Genomic DNA, 21,330 nt, shown 5'->3' with positions numbered 1-21,330 from the left:
TAATCACTGAAAGCTGAAAAATTGCATCGATATACAAAAGTGAACACAAGCTCATGTAAATGGGAAAGGGAATTGGATTTCATTTCCTTTGTCATGTAAGGCTAGAGATGCCTGGGAAAGGGGAGAGCTATGTCCATGGACCTTCCAAAAAATTCCACACCTAGTGATGTTTCAACAATATTTGATGAAGCTCTGGTTATAGGATACAAGACATTAGTGAAAGATGATTGCCAGATAAAAGTCAGCTTGTGAAAAAGATTTTTAGAGAAGCAGAACTTTAAAGGTGAATTGTGTGAGCTCAATATTGAAATTAAGCAGTAAATATGAAACTTCCCCAAACCCTTTTGCAGAAGAGAGGAACATCAAGTATTTGTGTGCAGGAATATCTAAAATATTAGTATTATTTTTTGAAAGCATTCCATTTCTGGATACTCCATTTTAGTTTCTGGGTCAGATTTGAAAAATGGCATTGTCTTATAAGTAGCCCTAAGAAGTTTTGACCCTTAGAATCACCTTGTAGACAAACTTACAAGTGAATACTAAGCTGCTCTGGCAGATATGATAAAAACTATTTAAAGCATATACAAATGTGTGAATATCTTACATTAACAAGACTATGAGTTATGGGTATGTTTTTGGTAGAGATTTTGTTTTTGTAGGTGAACGCTGCAAGTTCTGCTATATTGATTTATTCACATTCATCAGCACCTTTAGAAATAATTTTCACTTGCTATCCCAGGAGAGAAATCCATGATACTATATCAAACCCAATCATTCTCCACAACCTCATAAGCAATTTGTCCTTCAACAGAATCCCATTCCTCAATCTCAAAAGTCAATAACTACTTATAAACTTGCCTAAGAATTTCAGGATTGAGCCTTTTTAGAAAACGGCAATATGATTTTGGGAAAAGATGATGTAGTGCATGAACACTATATTAAAAGAGATATACGTTTATTAACCTATTTTCAAATAGGAGATAAAATAAATACTTTTGCTTGAATAGTGCCCACATTCTGTTCTTTACAGAAAACAATTCTAGAAATGTCTGAAAGTCTTTACAAAGCACCAGTGAATGAACAAATACTACAGTTAATTTATTATAAGAAGATTTTCATATGTATACAAATTTGATTTCTGTTTATGAATGTGTTGTTATATTATCAAGAGGTAATACAATAGACAAACAAACAAACTTGTAATATATACAGATTATTCATGTAGGTTCATTAGATTGTTCAATCATTTTTTTGGAGAAAATGGGAAAAAAAGAAAAAAAAAAGCACCAGAAATATATTCAGAATATTTCTAGTGCAGACTCAGATGAGAGAATTATAGAGAGAATATCCTGGTTTTATTAGATGTTTTTCTTAAGTTATCATCATCTTTGCTGAGAAATAGCTGAGCAGCACAATGAAGGAGTTTTTAATGAGATGATATTTGCTCCTTCACAATGGTGAAGGAAAATGCATTCAACCAAAAGGATTTTGTTCAAACTCCTTATGACAAAGAGCTACTGGCAGATTCTCACTTCCTGCTTTTATGAGATGGTCACTACAAAGAAAAAAAAAAAAAAGATAATAATAATAATAAAAAAAATGCTGCATCTCACTTCGCTGTGAATGCTATATCATTTTAATGTGTCTACTGCAGAAGCTTTCCCACTAATTCTAATTTTGTTGCAAACCCTAAAGTTGTCCCTTTTGAAATATATTAATAGTGGATAACTTGGACATCCAAAAACACATTTGATTTTTTTTCCCTATAAACATTACATTTGCTTCTCCTTCTCCGCCCTACCTTAGCTTTTTCTTCTCAATGGTTTTGCTAGACAGTTAACTCTTATGTACCCGTGCTAAATGAGAGATTCATTAATTACCAACTACTTAAAAAACAAGGTTGGCTTCATGCCTCCATTTAAAATGGTTTCTGCTTCTTTTTTTCCATAAACAGGATTATGGTTCTTCATTGTAATACTCTAAAGGATGTAAATATAGGGTTTTATTCAGTCATTTAATCATCTTAATTACAAGGTTTACCATAGCAAGATTAAAAATGAATAGAAGATTTCATCAAGATTTACATGATTCCTTCAAAATTAATACTTTCAGCTGAGCTTTTAAAGGCTTTTATTCAAAGCTTTCTGTATCAGCTTGATAGAGAATGAAGATTCCCATTGTTAGAGTAGTCCGGATGTGCTGCACTCTGCAAGCCAGGAAAGCAGATGCATGCTCCATCCTGCCTCAAAAGGATGCTGCTGTACAGAGGCAGTATGAAACATCTGCACAGACGCTAAATTGATTTTTTTTTATCACTTTTTAGCAGACATATATGATCTTACCCAGTTTGAAAACTGTTTTATAAGCTGCATCTTTTATGCATCATCTTCAGTGTTATAAAACTGTAGTTTTCTTGAGAGATGCTTCACAGGAGATCACAGATTCATAGAAGCCAACCATCAATCTGACCTACTAAGTCCCATCACTAAGACATGTTCCTAAGTGTCAGATCCACACATTTCTTAAATTTCTTGAATACATTACTTCCCCTGCATCTTCTGGAAGTTGTGTAGTGTTTAGCAAGCTGCTAAAAAAAAAAAAAAAAAAAAAAGCGCTTTATACCAAGTTAAAAAAGGTTTTGTCCAGTTGTTGGCTCCTAAATAGCTGTTCTTGTCCTCGTGTTAATCGAAGGAAGTCACAGTAACGTCATATAACATTTTTTTTAACTTATACTGAGTTCATATTTCTGTGTACTTCAGAAGTGGACAGAAAACTACTTTGGAAGTATACACAAAGCAATCATTTCTCACCATTTCGATTCTGCATAAGTAATCTGAGCACTGAGTTTGCGTTAAAATGGCAGATATGGCTTGGAGCTCCCCTGCAAGTAGGAAACCAAGTCCACAGAATCACAGAACCAGGCACCCAGGCAAGTTCGGGCAACTTTGGAAGATCTTCAGGGAGAAAGACTCCACAGCCACTCTGGGAAACCTCTGACAGGGCTCTGTCACCTGCACAAGTGAAGATGTGCTTCCTAATGCTTAGACAGAAGCTCTTGCATTCCAGTTTCTGTCTCTTGCCTCTTGTCCTGGCACCGGGTACCACTGACAAGAGTCTGGCTCTGTCTTCTTTACATCCTCCTTTCAGACACTTATACACACTGATAAGATCCCTGCTGAGCCTTCTCTTCTCCAGACTGAATAGTCCCAGCTCTCTCAGCCTTTCCTCCTAGGAGAGGTACTCCAGTCCCTTGATCATCTTAGTGGTCCTCTGTTGGACTCTTTCCAGTATCTCTAGGTCTCTCTTGTACTCAAGAGGCCCAGAGCTGGACACAGTAGTCCAGGTGTGGCCTCGCCCATGCAGTTGAGTGGAGTGGAAGCATCACTGCTCTTGACCTGCTGGTAATACCTTGCCTAATGCAGCCAAGAATACCATTAGCCTTCTCAGCAGCAAGGGCACATTGCTGACTCACGTTCAACTTGATGGCCACCAGGACCCCCAGGTCCTTTTTCGCAGAGCTGTTTTCCAGCTGGGTGGCCCGCAGCATGTCCTGGTACCTGGGGCTGTTCCTCCCCAGGTGCAGGACTCTGCTCTTCTCTGTGTTAACTTCACGAGATTCTTGTCAGCCCACCTCTCATGCCTGTCACAGTCCCTCAGGATCGCTGTGTGGCCTTCTGTTGAGTCCACCACTCTCCCTCGTTTCATGTCATCCACAAATTTACTGAGGGGCACTCTACCCCATTGTCCAGAGTATTAGTGAAGATATTAAACAGGACTGGACGCAGTCCTGACCCCTGGGGTACTCTGCTCGTTTCTGGCCTCCAACTAGACTTTGCACAACTGGCCACTGCCCTCTGCATCTTTCTGTTCTGCCTGTTTTAATTCACCTCACTGTCTGCTCATCCAGCCCATACTTCAACAGCTTCTCTATGAGGATTTTATGAGGGAGAGTGTCAAAGGCCTTCCTGAAGTCCCGGAGGACAATATCCACTCCTCTATCCCCATCCACCATTATAGAAGCTTATCAGGTCGGTCGGGCATGACTTCCCCTTGGTGAATCCATAATGACTACTCCTGGTGATTTTCTTCTCCTTCATGTGCCTGTAAATGGTTTTCAGGGTGAGCTATTTCATCACCTTCCTAGGGATTAAGGTGAGGCTGACCAGCCTGTAGTTCCCTGGGTCTTCCTTCTTGCCCTTCCTGAAGATAGAAGTGATATTTTCTTTCCTCTAGTCTTTGAGCACTTCTCCTAGTTGCCATCCTCAAACAAAGATTATAGAGAGTGGCCTTGAGATCACATTTGCCAACTCCTTCAGCACTCATGGGTGCATCCCATCAAGTTGAATTGAAGTCCATTAGTTCCTTTAGTCAGAAGTCCATGGGTTCGGCCCATATTGTACGAACAATACATAGAAATAACAGGACAGTCTCTAAATGACTTTATACAGGTAGAGACTTCTCCAGGTAAAATAGTTTTAATAAGAAGCTTCTTATATTTGGCTAGACTGCCTTCAGTATGCTCATTAGCTTGTTTACAGGCAGTTAGCTCAGATATCTGCATGTATGCCACATCAAATTCTGTTCTGAAGGCATACATACATCTTATGGTTCTGTCTGTTTACTAAACTGGCTTTTGTGAGTGTAGTTCACACATCTCACTTTCTGTATTTATACTGAGGCAAAGAGTTTATATTAAGGATATGAATTCAGTCCCAGGATCCAGGCAGTTAACAGTGGTATTTCAGGGCGTAGCATAGGAGAACTTCAGTCTCTATATTTATCTAGCCATTACCGATTTCTTTAAAATCATAGGAAGCCTACATGAACTTAGATCACTGAATCTCCATCTCTCTCGGCAACAGTGTGTGCTACTTCATCATTCTAGTCTATCTTTACAGGTGAGGTTTCTTGCTGACCATGATTTGCGATATCAGTGAAGTTCTGTGTGTATTAAACAGTAAGCTAATATTCTGGGGTTTTGTTTGTTTGCTTTTTCTTGTTTGTTTGTTTTCTATATTTTTTCAAATCTGACTTCTAAAGTCAATTTAACGTGGAAAGCTATATAATTTGTTTCCAGGAGAAGCCAGTGTATAGGTGAAGCAGTCACATTTCTCCTCTCCTTTGAGAACATTGAATAAGACTTATTTGCTGGATCCAAATCAAAACATTAGCCTTCCACAGTCTTCTCAAACAGCATCTGCACAGATCATGCATCCAGACATGACTCTCCTTTAAGCTAAGTAGAATTTATTCTCCACTCAGTATCTTCTGTTAACAGTTTTTAGAGGCTATATATATGACGCAGGTGATGGCAAATAGAACATTTCTCATTCACTGTATGTAACTGTAATTGCCTAACTATTTCTTGGGAAGGCTGAACTGTCCAATGCCCTCATGCTTCTCTTTCTGTTATCAAAAGTGAGAATAAGAGAAACATTGAGGTTTTTTGTTTATTTTTCCTTAAGACATATCAATGTTAAAATGGAAAGTAAATCTGTGTCCTAGAATTAACAAATGGTTGGCCTATAAGAAGGGGATCTGTATGAAGACATATGAGACACCCGTCTTAACTCTACTTTGTTTCTCTCATAATTGTATACCATAGTTTGTTCTTCTTCACACATTTCTATTCATTATCGAGGCATGATGCTAAGTAACAGAAACAGGCCACAACTAACAGGATTAGAAAATGATTGGAAAAAAGTGCATGACAGAAAAATATAATAAAGTTAATATGTCACATATACAGGACAAGATGGCACAACTTCTCTATCCCTTCTTCAAATGCCCATAATATATAAATTATTATAATGTAAATATTAAATGTTTTAAAAGCATTATTTCAAGAGCCACACCTACCAACTGAACGATTTGAAGGGTACCAGTCTCTTAAGTTTTATTATATTTTTGTATTTATTTGACTTTGACTGAATGGTAACAAAGCTTTAACTTTGCTTTTTGATAATGACAGAAAAAAAATGTTAGGAGACAGGTACACAATACTTTAAACTATATTTTTGCCCGAATTCTCTGTTAATGATCATTCCATAAGGTCATCTCCTCTCTTCACCACATTTTATCCTGGAGGATTCATAAAGAAGTTTTGCTCTCGCATCCCTTACTTTATCACTTTCCCTAAGATGCTTTTGAAACTTTATTGTCTAATAATACTAATTCCCACGTGTTATCATTGAAGCGAATGTCCATGGCCCCTGACACAGCTCAGTACAAAAATCTGTATTCTTTATCTGTGCGACTGATTGATGACTATGCCTTGTAGTTTTCATTATGGAATGAACAAACACAATTAACTTCACTTTTTTTTTTCTACTATGGTCTTTTCATTACTCAATACATGACCAGTAATTTTGCTGTTGACTTCCCTGGAGCACTTTATAGTGTTTCTTTCCTCAATGTTGTTGAAGGTGATGCATGCATCTGAGGACATGAAATTTAAGAGTTTGGGAATTATAGAATTTTCAGTAGGGTAGCATTGCAGCAAGCTATGTTTGCCAATGAGGAAATACTCACTGTCTGTTGCCAATGTGTTGTTATTAGACTTTAATTACATTTTAATGACCAGAATATGCACCAAATTCTGGGCAATATCTGTATAATAGTCATAGGGATAATTGTTATCCATTTAAAATTTCTGTACATAGGATTCCAGATTTTCCTTTAAGAAATAAATTGAAAATTAATAAATTAAAAGTAATGTATTGGTGATCCAACTTCAGTAAGTTACCTCAAAAAACTTACAATTTGGTGTTTTTTTTTTTTTTAAAGTTTTTCCAAATGCTATCTCTATTGATATACCACTACCATCCTCTTAAAAACATTAATAATTCTTTCCAAAAATGTGCTAAGCTACACTAGAAACTGAAAGTTTAGTGGCCCTAGACCCAGTGGATCACTGCAAGGACTATAAAGACATAGTGAGAGAAAACTGGTTGACCTTGGCCAATTAAACCAGCACACAATGCTGGATGAAGAGGCAGCCCTGACAGGTCTCAGCTTAAGGGATATGTACTGTTGTTTCACAACCTCACTAGTGTCAACAATTATTACCCCAGCTGCCAGTTCAGGAGAATTAAAGTGGATACCAAGAAAAGAGGGAGGAAGCATAAGAGATTAATTAATTTAAAAAATGCATTGAGTATGTTGGTTTTCAGACTCATGTTTTATTGCCTTTCAGGCAACAGCCATATGTGGCTGTTTTCTAGAGGTTGACATATGGGACAGTGATGATGTAAAGTTTCTGTAATGGGCAAACTCCTCTTCCCTGGAGACACAATGTTACTGAGATGTCCCAACAAATTAGATACAACCATCAGGAACCCCTTAGTCTAGTGATTAAACAAGACGGCATTACCATGCCAAGAACTATGTAGGTTCTTGGTGTCACAACCACATCTCAGAAACTAATAATGTAAAAATGCCAATTAAAGCAGAAAAATAAAAAAAAAAAATGTTGCGAAAATTTTATTTTATTTTATTTTATTTTATTTTTTGTGCTACAATTATATAACTTTGAAAGGGAAGGAGACCCAAAATAGTAAATTTAAGATTGGAGTAACATAGAATAACATACATATAGAGTGGCACAGTGTCCTTGCAAATGTTAGTCTCTCATAATACGTTTTCTGTTACAATCCACTCGCTACTTAGTTCTGATGTTTTACTAAGCTGGTGGCAGCAACAACACAGTTTTACAAACATATCAGTTAAATATCAGAAAGTCTATTTTGTTTAAGATAGAGAATTCCTAATTAATCCCAATTACCTCTCCATATTGCAGACAACAATAGCAAGAAAGAGTGCACGTTAATCAATATAACCAAGGAGAAGAAGCCAGAAATACAGTGCTGGTCAGACAGCTAAAACAAGAGAATACATAATAAGGAGAAAGACATGAGAAATTATTCATTTCTAAACGTTGGAGTCTAGCTTTTTCTCTCCATCACCCCTGTGAGTAAATATTAAAGGAATGAAAAAGGATGAAAGTAGTTGAGTTTTCAGAAAATGTAATTGTTTACTGTTCCCAGTCTAGGCATGATTAACTGAATTCAATGGTGATTCTGGCAGAGATGACTACTGAAGATGGTAGGAAGTCAGTCTTGACCAAAGGAGTAAGTTCTGATATGCATTCTGTAGGATGCCATGAGATTCTCTATGCAATAACGTCAGTTATTCCTTATTTTATGTGTGATATGAAAATCAATCATACAATCATTTGAGGTAATGCAGTTCTTAATGAGACATATTTTCATATATTTAATAAGTTCAAGAAGACTGTTCCAGATAAAATAAATGGTATGAAAAAAAAATCTATTTTGGATATTTAGTTTTCTTTTTTCCTTTACAAAAGTGAAACTAGAAATTGTTTAGGAATTGTTTAGAAACATATATCTGGATGTGTTTATGGTCTTTTACCTGCCCAATACAAATATAACTGAAGGCAATTATAACTTAAGTAATAATTATGTTAAAGGCAATTGTTTGGACTTATCAAGAAGAAAATGACTGAATGGATATAAGCCTAATGTCATGGCTTTCAGACTGAAATCTGAATGGTTACAGCTAAACCAAACCAGTATGCATCCGTACTTTCTGACAACAAATTATGTTTTTCAGAGCAGTAACAGTGGAATGGTGTCTTCTTTCCAATCACAATGACATCTTTTCTGATGCCATCAATTCTGATAATTTGCTTGTCCATTTCTATCTCCTCTGGTCTCATGCTATGTTCCAATATTGTTAAAATCATCACTGATGACTTAATTAGCAAGCTAATACACTTCCTGTTGTGTTGATGCTATTATCCTACAGCAGAGAATATGTAACTGGAAAATTTCACTTCATTTATTGGTTTACTGAAGCGTTAATTTTCATGGTACTTTTCTTGTTTAATAATTAAGCAAGTTTTCCAGTGGAGACCACAGGGATAAAAATTCAGGAAGAAGAAAGAATGGAAAGAAAAATATAGATAATACCGATTAATTGTTTGTCTCAGTTTGGCTTTTCCTGAAGAACCACAAGGTCCTTTAGGACTTGAGATCAGTCAACCCAACTCCATGACAAGATGAAGGGCTGTGAGAGAAAGCTGAAACACCAGGATCCTTACTTCTGAGATCTTCCTATCACTGTTGTTGTGCAATGGCCTGGTTTAAAACTTTTCCATTTCAGTGCTGCTGTTCAGAAGTGTTAGACAGTTAACAGGAGTTGACGCTGTCTACTTTCTCCAGACCAGATGAAAGAAATCTGAGACAATGCTAAGGTGATGGATAGGCTGTGACTCAGGCTTATTTATTTTGAAGGGCTTTTTCGACAGATGTTGCAAATTACCAGAAGTTGCGTCCATTCATTTTCTGTGTACTGCAGTCAAAAAAGGTCAGTGAGAAGCACTTACATGTGCTTATGAAAATGATCCATGTAGACATGTGCTTAGAAAAATGACATATGTACTGCTCCCACTGGCCTCTCAGAGTTGGTGGCCTGTGAATCAATGTATGAATGCTACTTATTTATATGCTTCCTAATTTTACTCCTTGAGACACATATTGAATATAATCCCTGGCAAATCCACTGATGCAACTGAAAGAATTATGCATTTTACACATTTTTGTGAACAACAAAAAAAAAAAAGAAAAAAAAAAAGATTAGTAAGAAATAATCCAGTAGTGCTTAACTTTTCTGCTTAATGCAGACAGGGAGGTACTCATCTGTAGATGAGTGATGCTTAGTATCTCTGACTCACTCTGCTTTTCTCCTCTGATTTTGTGTAAGCATGAATTGCTAAGGTAAATTTTCTGAAGCAGTTTCCCATTCCAGATGCTATGCAGGCATCAGAAAACCTGGTTTAGGTGGCTGAATATAACTTAAAAACATTATAACCATGACCTTGAGAAGATATCTCCAAATTTTCAAAAGTGATCAGTTTTAGATCAAATTTCGTTTGTTCAGCATATGAATTCTGAAATAGACATTTTTAGGGGAGATATTAGGGAAAGGAAAGGGGCTTTGGAAAACATAACTGGAATTCTGAAAACTACACATATATTCAACACAGGAAGAAGCAGAATTGCCTGTCATTTACATCACTTTATTAATGTTATCTCGATTAGAATAACAACAACAATCAGAAAGAGCTGGAAAAATATCTTCTTTCTCCATATGATATATATATATATATAATGTGACACATCAGGTGTCACTTTGACTGCTAATGGTAAGGAGATGAGGAAGAGAGATTATAATCATGAGACACTACCCTAAGCTGCAAGTAAGGCAACAGAAGGCTATGTATTATTTCTAAATAATAATGTGACAAGTAGAAGCTGGATAGCAGCAGTTCCTGTGTTTCCAAGCAGTGCAGAATGACATGCACTGAGACTCAGCTGTGTATTGTCTATATGTAACAACAGGTAAGCGTAACAGTCTCTACATTGTTAAATTTTAAATGATTGATTGTTGCTAAGGTTATTTGTAGTGATTTATTTGTACAACATGGTTGAACAGTGTTATTGGCATTCTAGAGCAGTTTACTAATGTGATTTGTATCTTCCTCTTCATCTGCACTTTGAGTTATTTTTAATTGAGATGAAAAAAAAAAAAAATCTGTCACTGTCATTCTTAATACTTAAAAATTGTGTTTTGGGGACTACACATTTGTTCTTATGTTATCCTCTGAAGCTTTTGTTCACATGTTCCATTGTGTTCAGAAAGATGTAATGGATGATCCATTACTTGTTAAATTTAAGTCTAGAAAATATACCAGGAAGGAGTTGAGCATTACGCATTCAGCATCTGAATCACTATGTGATTTATACTGCTAATTTCTTTCAACATTTGAAAGTCACATTCAGAGGCAGTATTTGGGGTTTGTTACCCATCTCCAGTTTCATCTTCTAAGCTCCTAAGGATTAGCTGGTTCTAAATTTTTTGTTTTGTTGTGGTGATTTATAGGTTTGAAGAAGAGCTGGTGAGAAGTAATAACATTAAGAATTAAAATAATTATATATTAGTTGAGATTTCACTTTAACTATAACCTGACTTGTGACTGCTGGGAAGTCACTTCCTTCAATTCCATTATCAATTCCCTTATATATAAAATGACAGTAACATTAGGGATCTAAGTAGCCCTGCTTGAGCAGGGGAATTGGACAATATGACATCTAGAGGTCCATTCCAGACTAAACCATTTTGTGAATCTATGATTCTGTGAAACTCTAATATCAGAGCATGATCAGAGCACAAAAGTGATGTAAAGTGGGAATGAGAAAAAAGGAGAAGAAACAATGTTACTTTAAACTCTGTTGGACATTTTGCCAGAGAAAATATTTTATATATATATATATATAATATTCTATAGAATAATGTTTTCCTGAGCATTAAACAATTTCCTCAGAATTTTCCAATGCCACACTTTTCATATGAGAACAATATTTAGTTAGTCATTGGTTACTGACTTTACTAAAGGAATTTGGAACGAATTGTGAATTCTTGTTCATTTGAACTTACTCATTAAGAACTTATCAAATTGTGTTGTCTATTCAACACATTTCCATCATAAAAAAAAAATAAATAAAAAAAAGGTTCTAATAATAATAAGCTATCCAAATCAGATTTACCAGTGACTTGTCCTGCACATTGGTCTCTGACAAGTATTATATCTCCTGTAGATCAATGATTACAACTGCACTGGTTTGTTTTTAGCCATTAAAATGTTCATCAGCAAAAGATCAAGGATCCCAGAACAGGATGAGAACTGTTCCTTTTGATCATGTTTTAAAGTAAGTTTGTATTCTTTTCAATGTACAACAAGTTAATTGGAGGGTTCTTCCAATTCTTTTTATACAAAGCGTACTTTTACAAACATGAGTTCTAGGTGTATTACAGAAGCTTTGCTGTCTTTTTCCATAGAAAGAACAATAAAAATAAACTGAGTTAGTTTGACTAGATTTATTTTCATCCAATGTCATTAATTATATCATACTTTTAATTTGATATTAATCAAGTCTGGTATCAATCATTCAATTATTTCATCTAAGATTGAAGCTAATGACTTTATAATGATGTGGGTCTTCCTGATTAACTTTTTTAGATGCTAGAACAAAATTATCCCTAATTCTTGACTTTGGAAATTACTATTGTTCCAATAGTTCTACAGAGACACTGGTATTGATTTAAAAAGCTTCATTGATAAATCTTATATTCTAAGTTCTTTGTTACCACTTATTTAGGCTGTTTATCTTTTTTACCATCCACCCCTCCCCCCTTTTTTTTCTTGCTTTTCTCCAAAATAACAGTATATTAGAAAAGGTAAAACATAAATTTAAATGGTGCATTTAGGATTTTTCTACATAAGCATTGTTTTCCACTCTTACCTAATAATATATGAGTATCAATAGCAGACCTATAGTTAGCATTCTTTTACTTTCTCTTGAAATATTTTTAAAATTTATTTGTAATTTATTTGTCTTGCTTGTCAGAGAAATCTCTTCCCAGTGTTTTTCTTCTTTAATAAAGTTATTTTAACCCTAAACAAATATATATATATATATTTATTTCCACCATCAGCTGTTATCCATAAAATTATACCACTTTTATATTTTCTCTATTTAAATAAGAAAACTATATATTTTGATAAAATAGCTTTACATTCTGAAATGAGAGCATGTCTAAACATCCCTTTACATTAAAATCTTACTGGGAATATAATATCTCAAAAATTATCTCAAACTATGGGAAGAAAAGCCAATGTCTTTATTATTATTATTATTATTTAAAATAAAGGAGGGTCCATAGCTGGCTGAGCTTGAGTTCTGCAAATTTACTGTGACGTTCAATGGCACTCTCAATTTGCAAGCAATAAGATGATAAATCGCTATTAAGAGACAGCCACTATGGATTTGTTAACGAACAAATCATATCAAATTTAAATTATTTTTTATCTTTGAAAGTGTGAATGGCCTAATGCAAAAGGTATATTTAGCATTTGTGAATGACTCCTAGCTCCAAGAGATTACAACCATTGCAGAGGACAGAAGAGGAATACAAAATAATTAGTAAATTGGAGAAGTGGCCTGAAATTAGTAACATAAAATTAAGCAAAATGCAAAGTACTAAACTTCCCCCAAAAAAATCAAACATAAAGATAGAATAAATGGAAATAAGTGATTAAAAAATTATTTAAAATTAAAATTAAACCAATTGTGCTAATATAGAAAATTGAATACTTAATTCATGGATAATTGTATGCCTCAATTCCAGGATATAGTAAGTGTATTATCTACAAAGTATGTGAGACTATAATTCCATTTATCAACACTGTTAATGTCTCAGTATGTGAGACTACCATGTCCAGCTTTGGGTCCTACATAATAAGTTGTAGAAAAGCAGAAGAACTGATAACAATAAAACTAAGTAGATGATTCAAAACCATGATTTCTAAGGAAAATTTAAAGAGATTTGCTTGATCTAGCCTTGAAAACAAAAGCTTTATACAGACCAGAGGAGTAACAGTCTACTATTGTAATTGTAAAGCTTAATATAGGCTAGCAACAAAATGTTTCTGATACTCTCAATATGATAAATTGAATAAGCAGTAACTATTTAAAAAAATAAATAAAGGAAATACACATGAATGTAAAGGAAAACTTTCCAATCATTAACTGAGCTATGAAATAGGTTATTTAATTTAGGACTATAACTTGCCACACATTTTTAAGGACAGGACTCAGAATCTGTTTAGACTTTCCTCAGGGGAAGGGATGAACCTGAAGGACATATGTTCTTGAGATCTTTTTGATTCCTATTTTTTGATTATTTATAGCAAGAAATATTTTTTTAAATATGAAACATATCAATGACAATCAAGTACACAAAATAATCTATTAAAATTTCTGAGAAACCATCTTTTTGTTATATGCAATGTGGTCTCTTTAAAGAGCATACATAAAAGTATTTACACGTTTCAATGACTGGCTACATTTCATATATGTCAAATGCAAAAATGAGTCTATACTGACTGCGTACACTAGAAATGTTAATATAATATTGGTAACCTCCAGTACAAGATCAGTCTTAATACTACACTTATCTATTCCAACATATTTTAGTTATTGTCTCTGTAAGTGATTACAAAAAAGAAAATATTTGAAGATTTATCACTGTAATTAAATCTGAACAAAGATAAATATGTGATCGGTAGAGTTGTGTTTCAGGTAAGTGAGCAGTAGATTCTGAGCCCCCAGAGCAGAAAAGGAGCAATTCCATTGCTAGCTGATAAATAGACAACATCTATTTGCTCTACATGGGGACAATGCAACAAATAAATTACCTTCATTAAATATTTTCTTAGAGGATTAATGAGCTCTGATAATAAGCCACAGCAGCACAAAGAAATGCACCAAAATTATTTATCTGGTTGTAGTGGGAGGCTGGAGGAACAACCCACTGTTATCATTCATTTTAGCTACAGAAAGCATTTCACATTTTCTCTGAAATGTGAAATGTACTCCATCATTAGAAAGTGCAACATGTTACACCCTTATTCAGTGGTTGGTACACAAAATATCCAAACATCAAGTGTGATGATAAAAGTTAAAACTGGGCTTGAGATAAAATAAGGTTTTGTATTTTCAGCAGGGGAGATTTAGACATTTTTTTTTCTGATTATTTATTTCATTTGAACTGAATATTTCTGAATGATAAAGCAAAGCTATCATGTAAATTTGATAGTTTATAGTTATTCATAGTAAATTCATACCCTAATCTGGAGTGAATTTGTTGCTAGTTTGTTTTTTTTGGTGGTGATGATGCGTTTTTTTTTTTGTTTGTTTTGTTTGGTTGGTTGGTTTTGTTTGTTTGTTTTAATAAAGAGAGAGAGAGAGAGAAGAAGTAACTTCTTCAGAGTTGCTAAAATTCCCATATTACTTCAGATTTTGGCTGTCATCAGGCGTCAGTACCATTTAATCATCAGGTACTGCCATCTTGTGGAATTGGAGCAATCATAGGAAACCCTAAAACAGAGGAAGATAAATATATTTTCCCAATAGGATGCTGGAGGAGATGGACTAGTATATCTCACTGCATCACAAAAAGAAGACACAAAATAGACTTCTTTATTTTGCAAATACTGTAATTCCACAAAAGTGCAATTGTGGGATGTGTGTTTGCATGCTTTGCCATTGAAAATGCAATATTTAACTATAATATGGACTTTACCTTTAGGTTCTAGGCATTCTGAAGGAGTTTCAATGGTGACTCTCATGTTACATCTTCACATGCCACCTGAAATACCACTTGTGTCCAGAAACTACATGTTTAAAGGAGAAAAGAAGCAATTTCTGAGGAGAAAAACCTTGAAAAAAACATGGGAAACAATCTGGCATTAACAAACATAGGAGTGAATATTTGGTGATATCTGAATGCTTCCACCACAGCTCTTGTTAAAATACTTAAAGATTTATTTCTCACTGATCCTCACTGACAAAAAGACTTTTGCATTACCATAGTACTAACATTTACTGCATCAGAATATCTACAGAAACATCATATAGCACTAACAAAAATGCTGATATGTCAGTATTCCAGCATCATCCATTATGAGAAATACGTAACATTGTGATGGTTTAGAAATTAGTGTTGTGAAACAGAGAAAATAGGTCTACTAAATCGTTTAAGGAATTATAGTAAACAAAATTTCTCACCATAAATTCTTTTTGGCAGGAGATAGATGTGCTCTTCTCACTACTTTATCACCAAGTGACCCAAATTTTCACCTACTCACTAAACTGCTCACGAAAAACTCCTTAATAAAAGAGAAACAAGTTGGGCATTTGGAAGGCTTTCCAAATGGATTTCAGAGAACAGACACAAAGCTCTTCAGAGACATAGTTCTGTAAACAAGACTGGTCATTTATAAAAGGAAATGACAGTTTTGCAGTTACCAAGATGATTTGAATCATTTTCACACCAATACTTAGCATATAGTGGAACCTGCCAGCAGAAGACTCCTCAAGCCCATGCCACAGGAGAATGCCAATTTACAACTGCCTCTATAATTCATAATTTCGCTTTTTTTTTTTTTTTTTTTTATTCCCGGTGTTTGTGTGTGTTGATAAATAGTATATAAACAAAAGTTTCTTTTGTGTTGGCATTCAACTGCAATTTCCAGGAAGGTCTCTGCATCATCTTTGTGATTTTGACATAAGTGTCATATTAAACATGAAACAGCTGGCTATAGAAATAAAAAATATGCTCAGCACATATTCTTTAAAAATGCTCTCTACTTCTGTGTACAGCAGTATTCAGTTTCCTATTTTCACCTACACATTTTTCCCTATTGAAATGAAAGTAAGTACAACATGGAGAAAACATTTTACTCAGTCTTATTGCATTTATACAACATGAAAAAAATGTCTACTCAGTCTTACTGCTTTTTTTTTCTCAAAAAGAGATGACTTCAGATGGTTCATCTCTAAAGTCATTGTTTCTTGATTTTACAGTTGTAGTTTGGTTTATTAAGATTTTGGCAGCACTTAATTTAAGCTTCAAAATTTCTTCAAACTCACAATTATTTACCTGTCAGGAGTGATGCATCTGTGGGATTTAATGCCCTATTCAAAAGTTAATGCAATGATAGGTTGTACTCTATGTCTAACCAAACAACACTGGTTCTAAAATCTTTTAACCTAAACCGTTGCACTAAAATACAGGCTTGAAGTTCACTAAAAACTGCAGTGACCCGTGTACAAATAGAACTAGTGTCTTCTACTGGGTCATAGGAATCTTGGTCTGAAATTCACTCATCAGTTTGCCATTTTTTAAGAGTGGTATATCAGGTGGTATTTTAAGCAAGGACTCTCTTGTAATTTACATCTGCTCCTGTGATGAGCAGCTGTTGGAGTTGTGATACGTTACTATCTACTGTTGTTCTAGAATTCATTTTTCTGTATGTGTACTATGAATAACAGACGTAAAAAATAGACAGCAATGTTTTAAATTGTTGATTCTACATCATTTCTTTGTTAGTTATTTTTAAATGTCATTGCAATTACTAGGGTATTCACTTATGCATGACACTGTCAGAAAAAAAAGAAAAAAAAAAAGCAAATGAAAAAGCAAATGAATCTTCTGCCTGGGCAGCCTGCATTAGTAATCCTGTGATTTAAGAACCCAAAATTTTAATTTTGCTGGTATGTAAGCTGGGAACAGTCAGAGTCCTAGAGTATGAAAATCAGTGTGTGTTTTGTCCTCCATCATCTTAGAATTTAGAAGTGTGAGAGATTTGTAGAATGGATCAATGTCAAGATACACCCATTTTAGTATAATTGCAGTGGTTCTCCTAACACCCTTTTGTAAAATCATTTCTACAAGATCATCCATCTATTTCTGTCAGCTAAGAACTGTTGAGATCCCAGATCCCTAGCCAACCGTGGCTCTTTCTGACTGTTCTGCATAACTTCAATTGGAAATTTCAGAGTTTCTCCGTGTATTGGGTTTATGTAGCAAGAAGGAAAAATAAATAAATAAATAAATAAATAAATAAATAAATAAATAAATAAAAAGCCTGAACCACAGTTTAATAACACAAATTGTTTGGGTTTTAGATTTGACAGAAGTTCTATTGCTTTTTTCTCACTACCCTGTCCTAATTCATCCATCACTCAATTTTTAAGAGCAAAAATCATTTGGAAGTTACCAAAATAACAGTATCCCTCCAGACTCAGAACCAGCAAAGACTAAGTATTTCATTTTATTAGAGGTACAAAACTTCATTGCCTGAAATCCATTCCTTAGGATTAGTTCTAATTAATTAATGAATAATTAATTGTGTGTTTTTAGGGTAAAAATAAAGTAAATTTTTTTCTACATGAACTGCCAATGAACTCACAGTGATGACTACTTTACATTTGGTCTGAACTACTTTTAAGCCAGAGCAATTAGTGAGACTGATTGGTTTTCACTTGAATTGGTAACAGGTGTCTTCAATTAAAATCTATGCATTTTCCTTGAACTCATATGTTCATCACCACTTTGTAGAATTTCATGCTGTCCTAAATCATTTCTGCCAGATAAGACTTCATAGCAAAATGTGGCAATGAAATTTTCAGAGAGAAATATTTTGGGTTAATTAGTATTTTGCCTGAAACATAGCAGAAGAGGAAGAAAATTTTAAGCATTCAGAGAGCTCTCTGAAACTCTTCAGGGTCTGCTCAGAATTGCAATTATATCTGAAAAAAGATTTTAAGCAGAAAGTCAACTTAATTCTCTGTTTTGCAAAAATCTTCCCCCACTGTGTGATGACTATATTTAGTCCATAGCATTTTTGTACTGATGCGATCAATTTGTCATGAGAAAATTTTCATCTGACAGAAGTGGATTGAACTTCTGCAAAATTAATCCAGAACATCCTTCATCTGTAAATCACTACATGACTGCTTACATTATTGGCTTATATTGGCTGAAAACCGTTCATCATTCCATTTCTTTCTGACCATGTCAGGGAGTGGTACAACATAAGGACAGGAAGGACAGATCAGTTAGAGTTAGTGTATTTCACATTTCTTGTACCATAAAAAGATACCCCAGTTCCTATCTTATCATTGGCAAAAAATGTACAGAAAAATTGAAATTTTGAGTTGTTTCCTCTCACTTCAATTCTTTCTTTTTCTGGCTAACCTTCTGTCAAGAAAACCTTTTGACCATAGTGGGAATAAATGTATGACAGAACCAGACTAACATATTTGCAATATTGCAAAATAACTTCATGCTGAAGCTGAGAATAGTCACCTAAGAAATTTATGTCTAAAAACTTGGAATTTACTATACCAATGGAGCAGTAACCATCTTGGAAAAGTAGGAGGGGGTTAATATACCTGAACTAGCCTTGGTTTTTCTAATTCTGGAGTCAGATTTTTAAAAACTGTCATAGGGGAAGATTACAGAAGTTACCTCATAGCTAATGCGTAAGTAGTGTAAGTAGTAAGGAACATTTGTTTCAGTGTAAAGACAAAATGAAACAGTGTAAGATAAAGTGGAAACAGAAGAGAACAACATGTAAAAAAAAGAATATATATATATATATATATACCTAAGGTTAAGGCTTTAAAGTCTAATTTGTAGAATTCCACATGAATAATTCCCTGCAATAGCTAAACCAGAACCTCATTAACTTTATTGATACTTCTAATGCAAAGACATTAATGCATCTAGATTTGTAATACATCATGATATAATTACATACAGAATATTTTTTTTTCTCAACCAAATATTATGAGTATAAAGGGAAAAGTATATACTTTTTGGGTGTACAGAATGATTCCCAGGATAAAAATGATAACCAAGGCAGATTACACTTTAAAAAAAAAAAAAAAAAATCACTTTGATTATGCCTCAGGTTGTGGTAAAGTGTTTGATAGCTTTGGTTTAAGGAATTAATGATTGATTGATTCTAGGGACTTAAGCTGCATATAGAAAGGGTTCTGAGATATCTTCAAATAAACAGATATAGAAGAGGATATTAAGTGTAGTGGAGTAATAACGCCTGAAAAGTAGGTTGAAAAGCTATTAGAATCTGTTTTTGTTTTGTTTTGTTTTGTTTTGTTTTAAAGATATATTCAAAATAAAAACTGTTTATGCAAATAAACATTAAAAAAAAAAAGCACATAAAAAGTCATTCCTAGCTCTACAGGAAGCATCTTGTTGTAGTTCACTGAAAATTTGAACAGGTGGATAAAAGAATGCTTGATTTCTGGATTGACCCCACAAAATAGAAAAGGGAATTATCTAATATTTTATGGTTGATTTCTGAGTCTGTTGAATAATTTAATTATTTTTTCTGAACTAAATTTGTCCTCCCAGAGAACCCGTTTAGGACTGTTTAATAATTTGTCACTTATGGCTTATTTCATTTCCAAAATTTGAAAGAAAGAGAGAAAAAAATAATAACTTCAGATCTAAAGCAAATAAAAAATTTTAAAAGCCTTTATTTTTTTTCCCTAGATGATTTAAATAAAATTAATGAACATTTATTGAGTGTATCCATTAACAATATGGAGTATTGTTTCCATAATAGCTTTCTCTTATTTTTCTGTTTTCTTTTAGAGATCATCTATAGCTGGGTATTTAATGAATTTCCATCTTTTGTGGCAGAAGATAGCAGACGCTTCATCTCTCAGGAGACAGGCAATCTCTACATCTCCAAGGTGCAAACATCTGATGTTGGCAGCTATATATGTCTGGTAAAAAACACAGTGACAAATGCCAGAGTTTTGAGTCCTCCTACACCTCTGACACTGAGAAATGATGGTAAGAAAGGTATTATTTCTGGGTACCACATGGAAGCAAAATACTCAGTAATTTAAGAAACATGATTTTATTTTAATTTTTCTATCTGTGCATGCATTTACTGCTGCAATCTGCATAGGAATGGTGTCCATGGAGACAGTCTTCTAAAACATCTAATGGTTGTGGGACTATTTAGACCTCCAGAGACTGAGGTGCAATCTGACACTCCTGAATTATTTTGTTTAGAAGATTTCTTTTTGCTATTCTGGTGCTCTGTCACTGTCAGAGAGAAGCAAATCTCCTTCCTCAGTAATGTCTGTTTCTTTAGGACTCCATTCAGTTGCCAAATGAATGTGGCTACTGTCACACTGAGATGCCGTTCGACATCTGAAACATCCACAGGTGACTAGCAAATATCACACAGGACATACAGGAAACCTGTGCCCTTACAGGCCAGCTGGATGCCTGAAGATATACATTGATGCATCTCAGCTGTCACAAGATGGTTAGAAAACTGAACAGAGACCCTCACACTTAAAACCTGATGTTGTTCTGAAGACCTGTTACATTTCCAGGCTCCAATTCACTGCAGTGATTAAGGACCACCAAGAACACCACAATAGCTTTGATTACATAGATAGTTAGCTACCCAGGTGCTTTTGAATTTCATCAAGGCATATCACCGCAGTATTTTTTCTGTAATTAAGTACCTCAATATTATTTTCAAAAACTAGCTTACAAGCTGAAATATCTTAGTCATTTCCAAAAATTAAAAGAAAACACCTTCCAATAATATTTCTTATAATTTTTATTGAAATGTCATACTGCTCCATATGTATCTCCAATTCTGTTGGAATAGCTATCTATAGAGACAACTATTTTTGCTTTTTTTCAACTAAAAGATTCATATTTAGTATTTTATAATTCCTTTTTGGTTTTCTTTTCCATCAAAATAATGTTATTTTTGAGACTAATAATTAGTGATTCTATAAATATCTATATTTTTATTTTTCAAGGATGTTCCACACTTAATGA

At 34.2% G+C, this 21,330-nt stretch overlaps 1 protein-coding gene across 3 annotated transcripts in view; it reads left to right on the top strand.

Annotated features, from left to right (window-relative positions):
* The window catches only part of CNTN5 (contactin 5), a 670,764-nt gene that overhangs the window by 474,139 nt on the left and 175,295 nt on the right, over positions 1 to 21,330 (top strand). For all 3 annotated transcript variants that reach the window (XM_040544184.1, XM_040544185.1, XM_040544186.1), the window contains one exon: positions 20,113 to 20,316. In XM_040544184.1, coding sequence (XP_040400118.1) covers positions 20,113 to 20,316 — 204 coding nt within the window. The remainder of the gene's footprint in view (positions 1 to 20,112; positions 20,317 to 21,330) is intronic.

This window comes from Cygnus olor, chromosome 1 (assembly GCF_009769625.2).
Source record: "Cygnus olor isolate bCygOlo1 chromosome 1, bCygOlo1.pri.v2, whole genome shotgun sequence".
Classification (NCBI taxonomy): domain Eukaryota; kingdom Metazoa; phylum Chordata; class Aves; order Anseriformes; family Anatidae; genus Cygnus; species Cygnus olor.
Note: the sequence above shows the minus strand (reverse complement) of the source record. Positions and strands in the feature narration are given on the sequence as shown.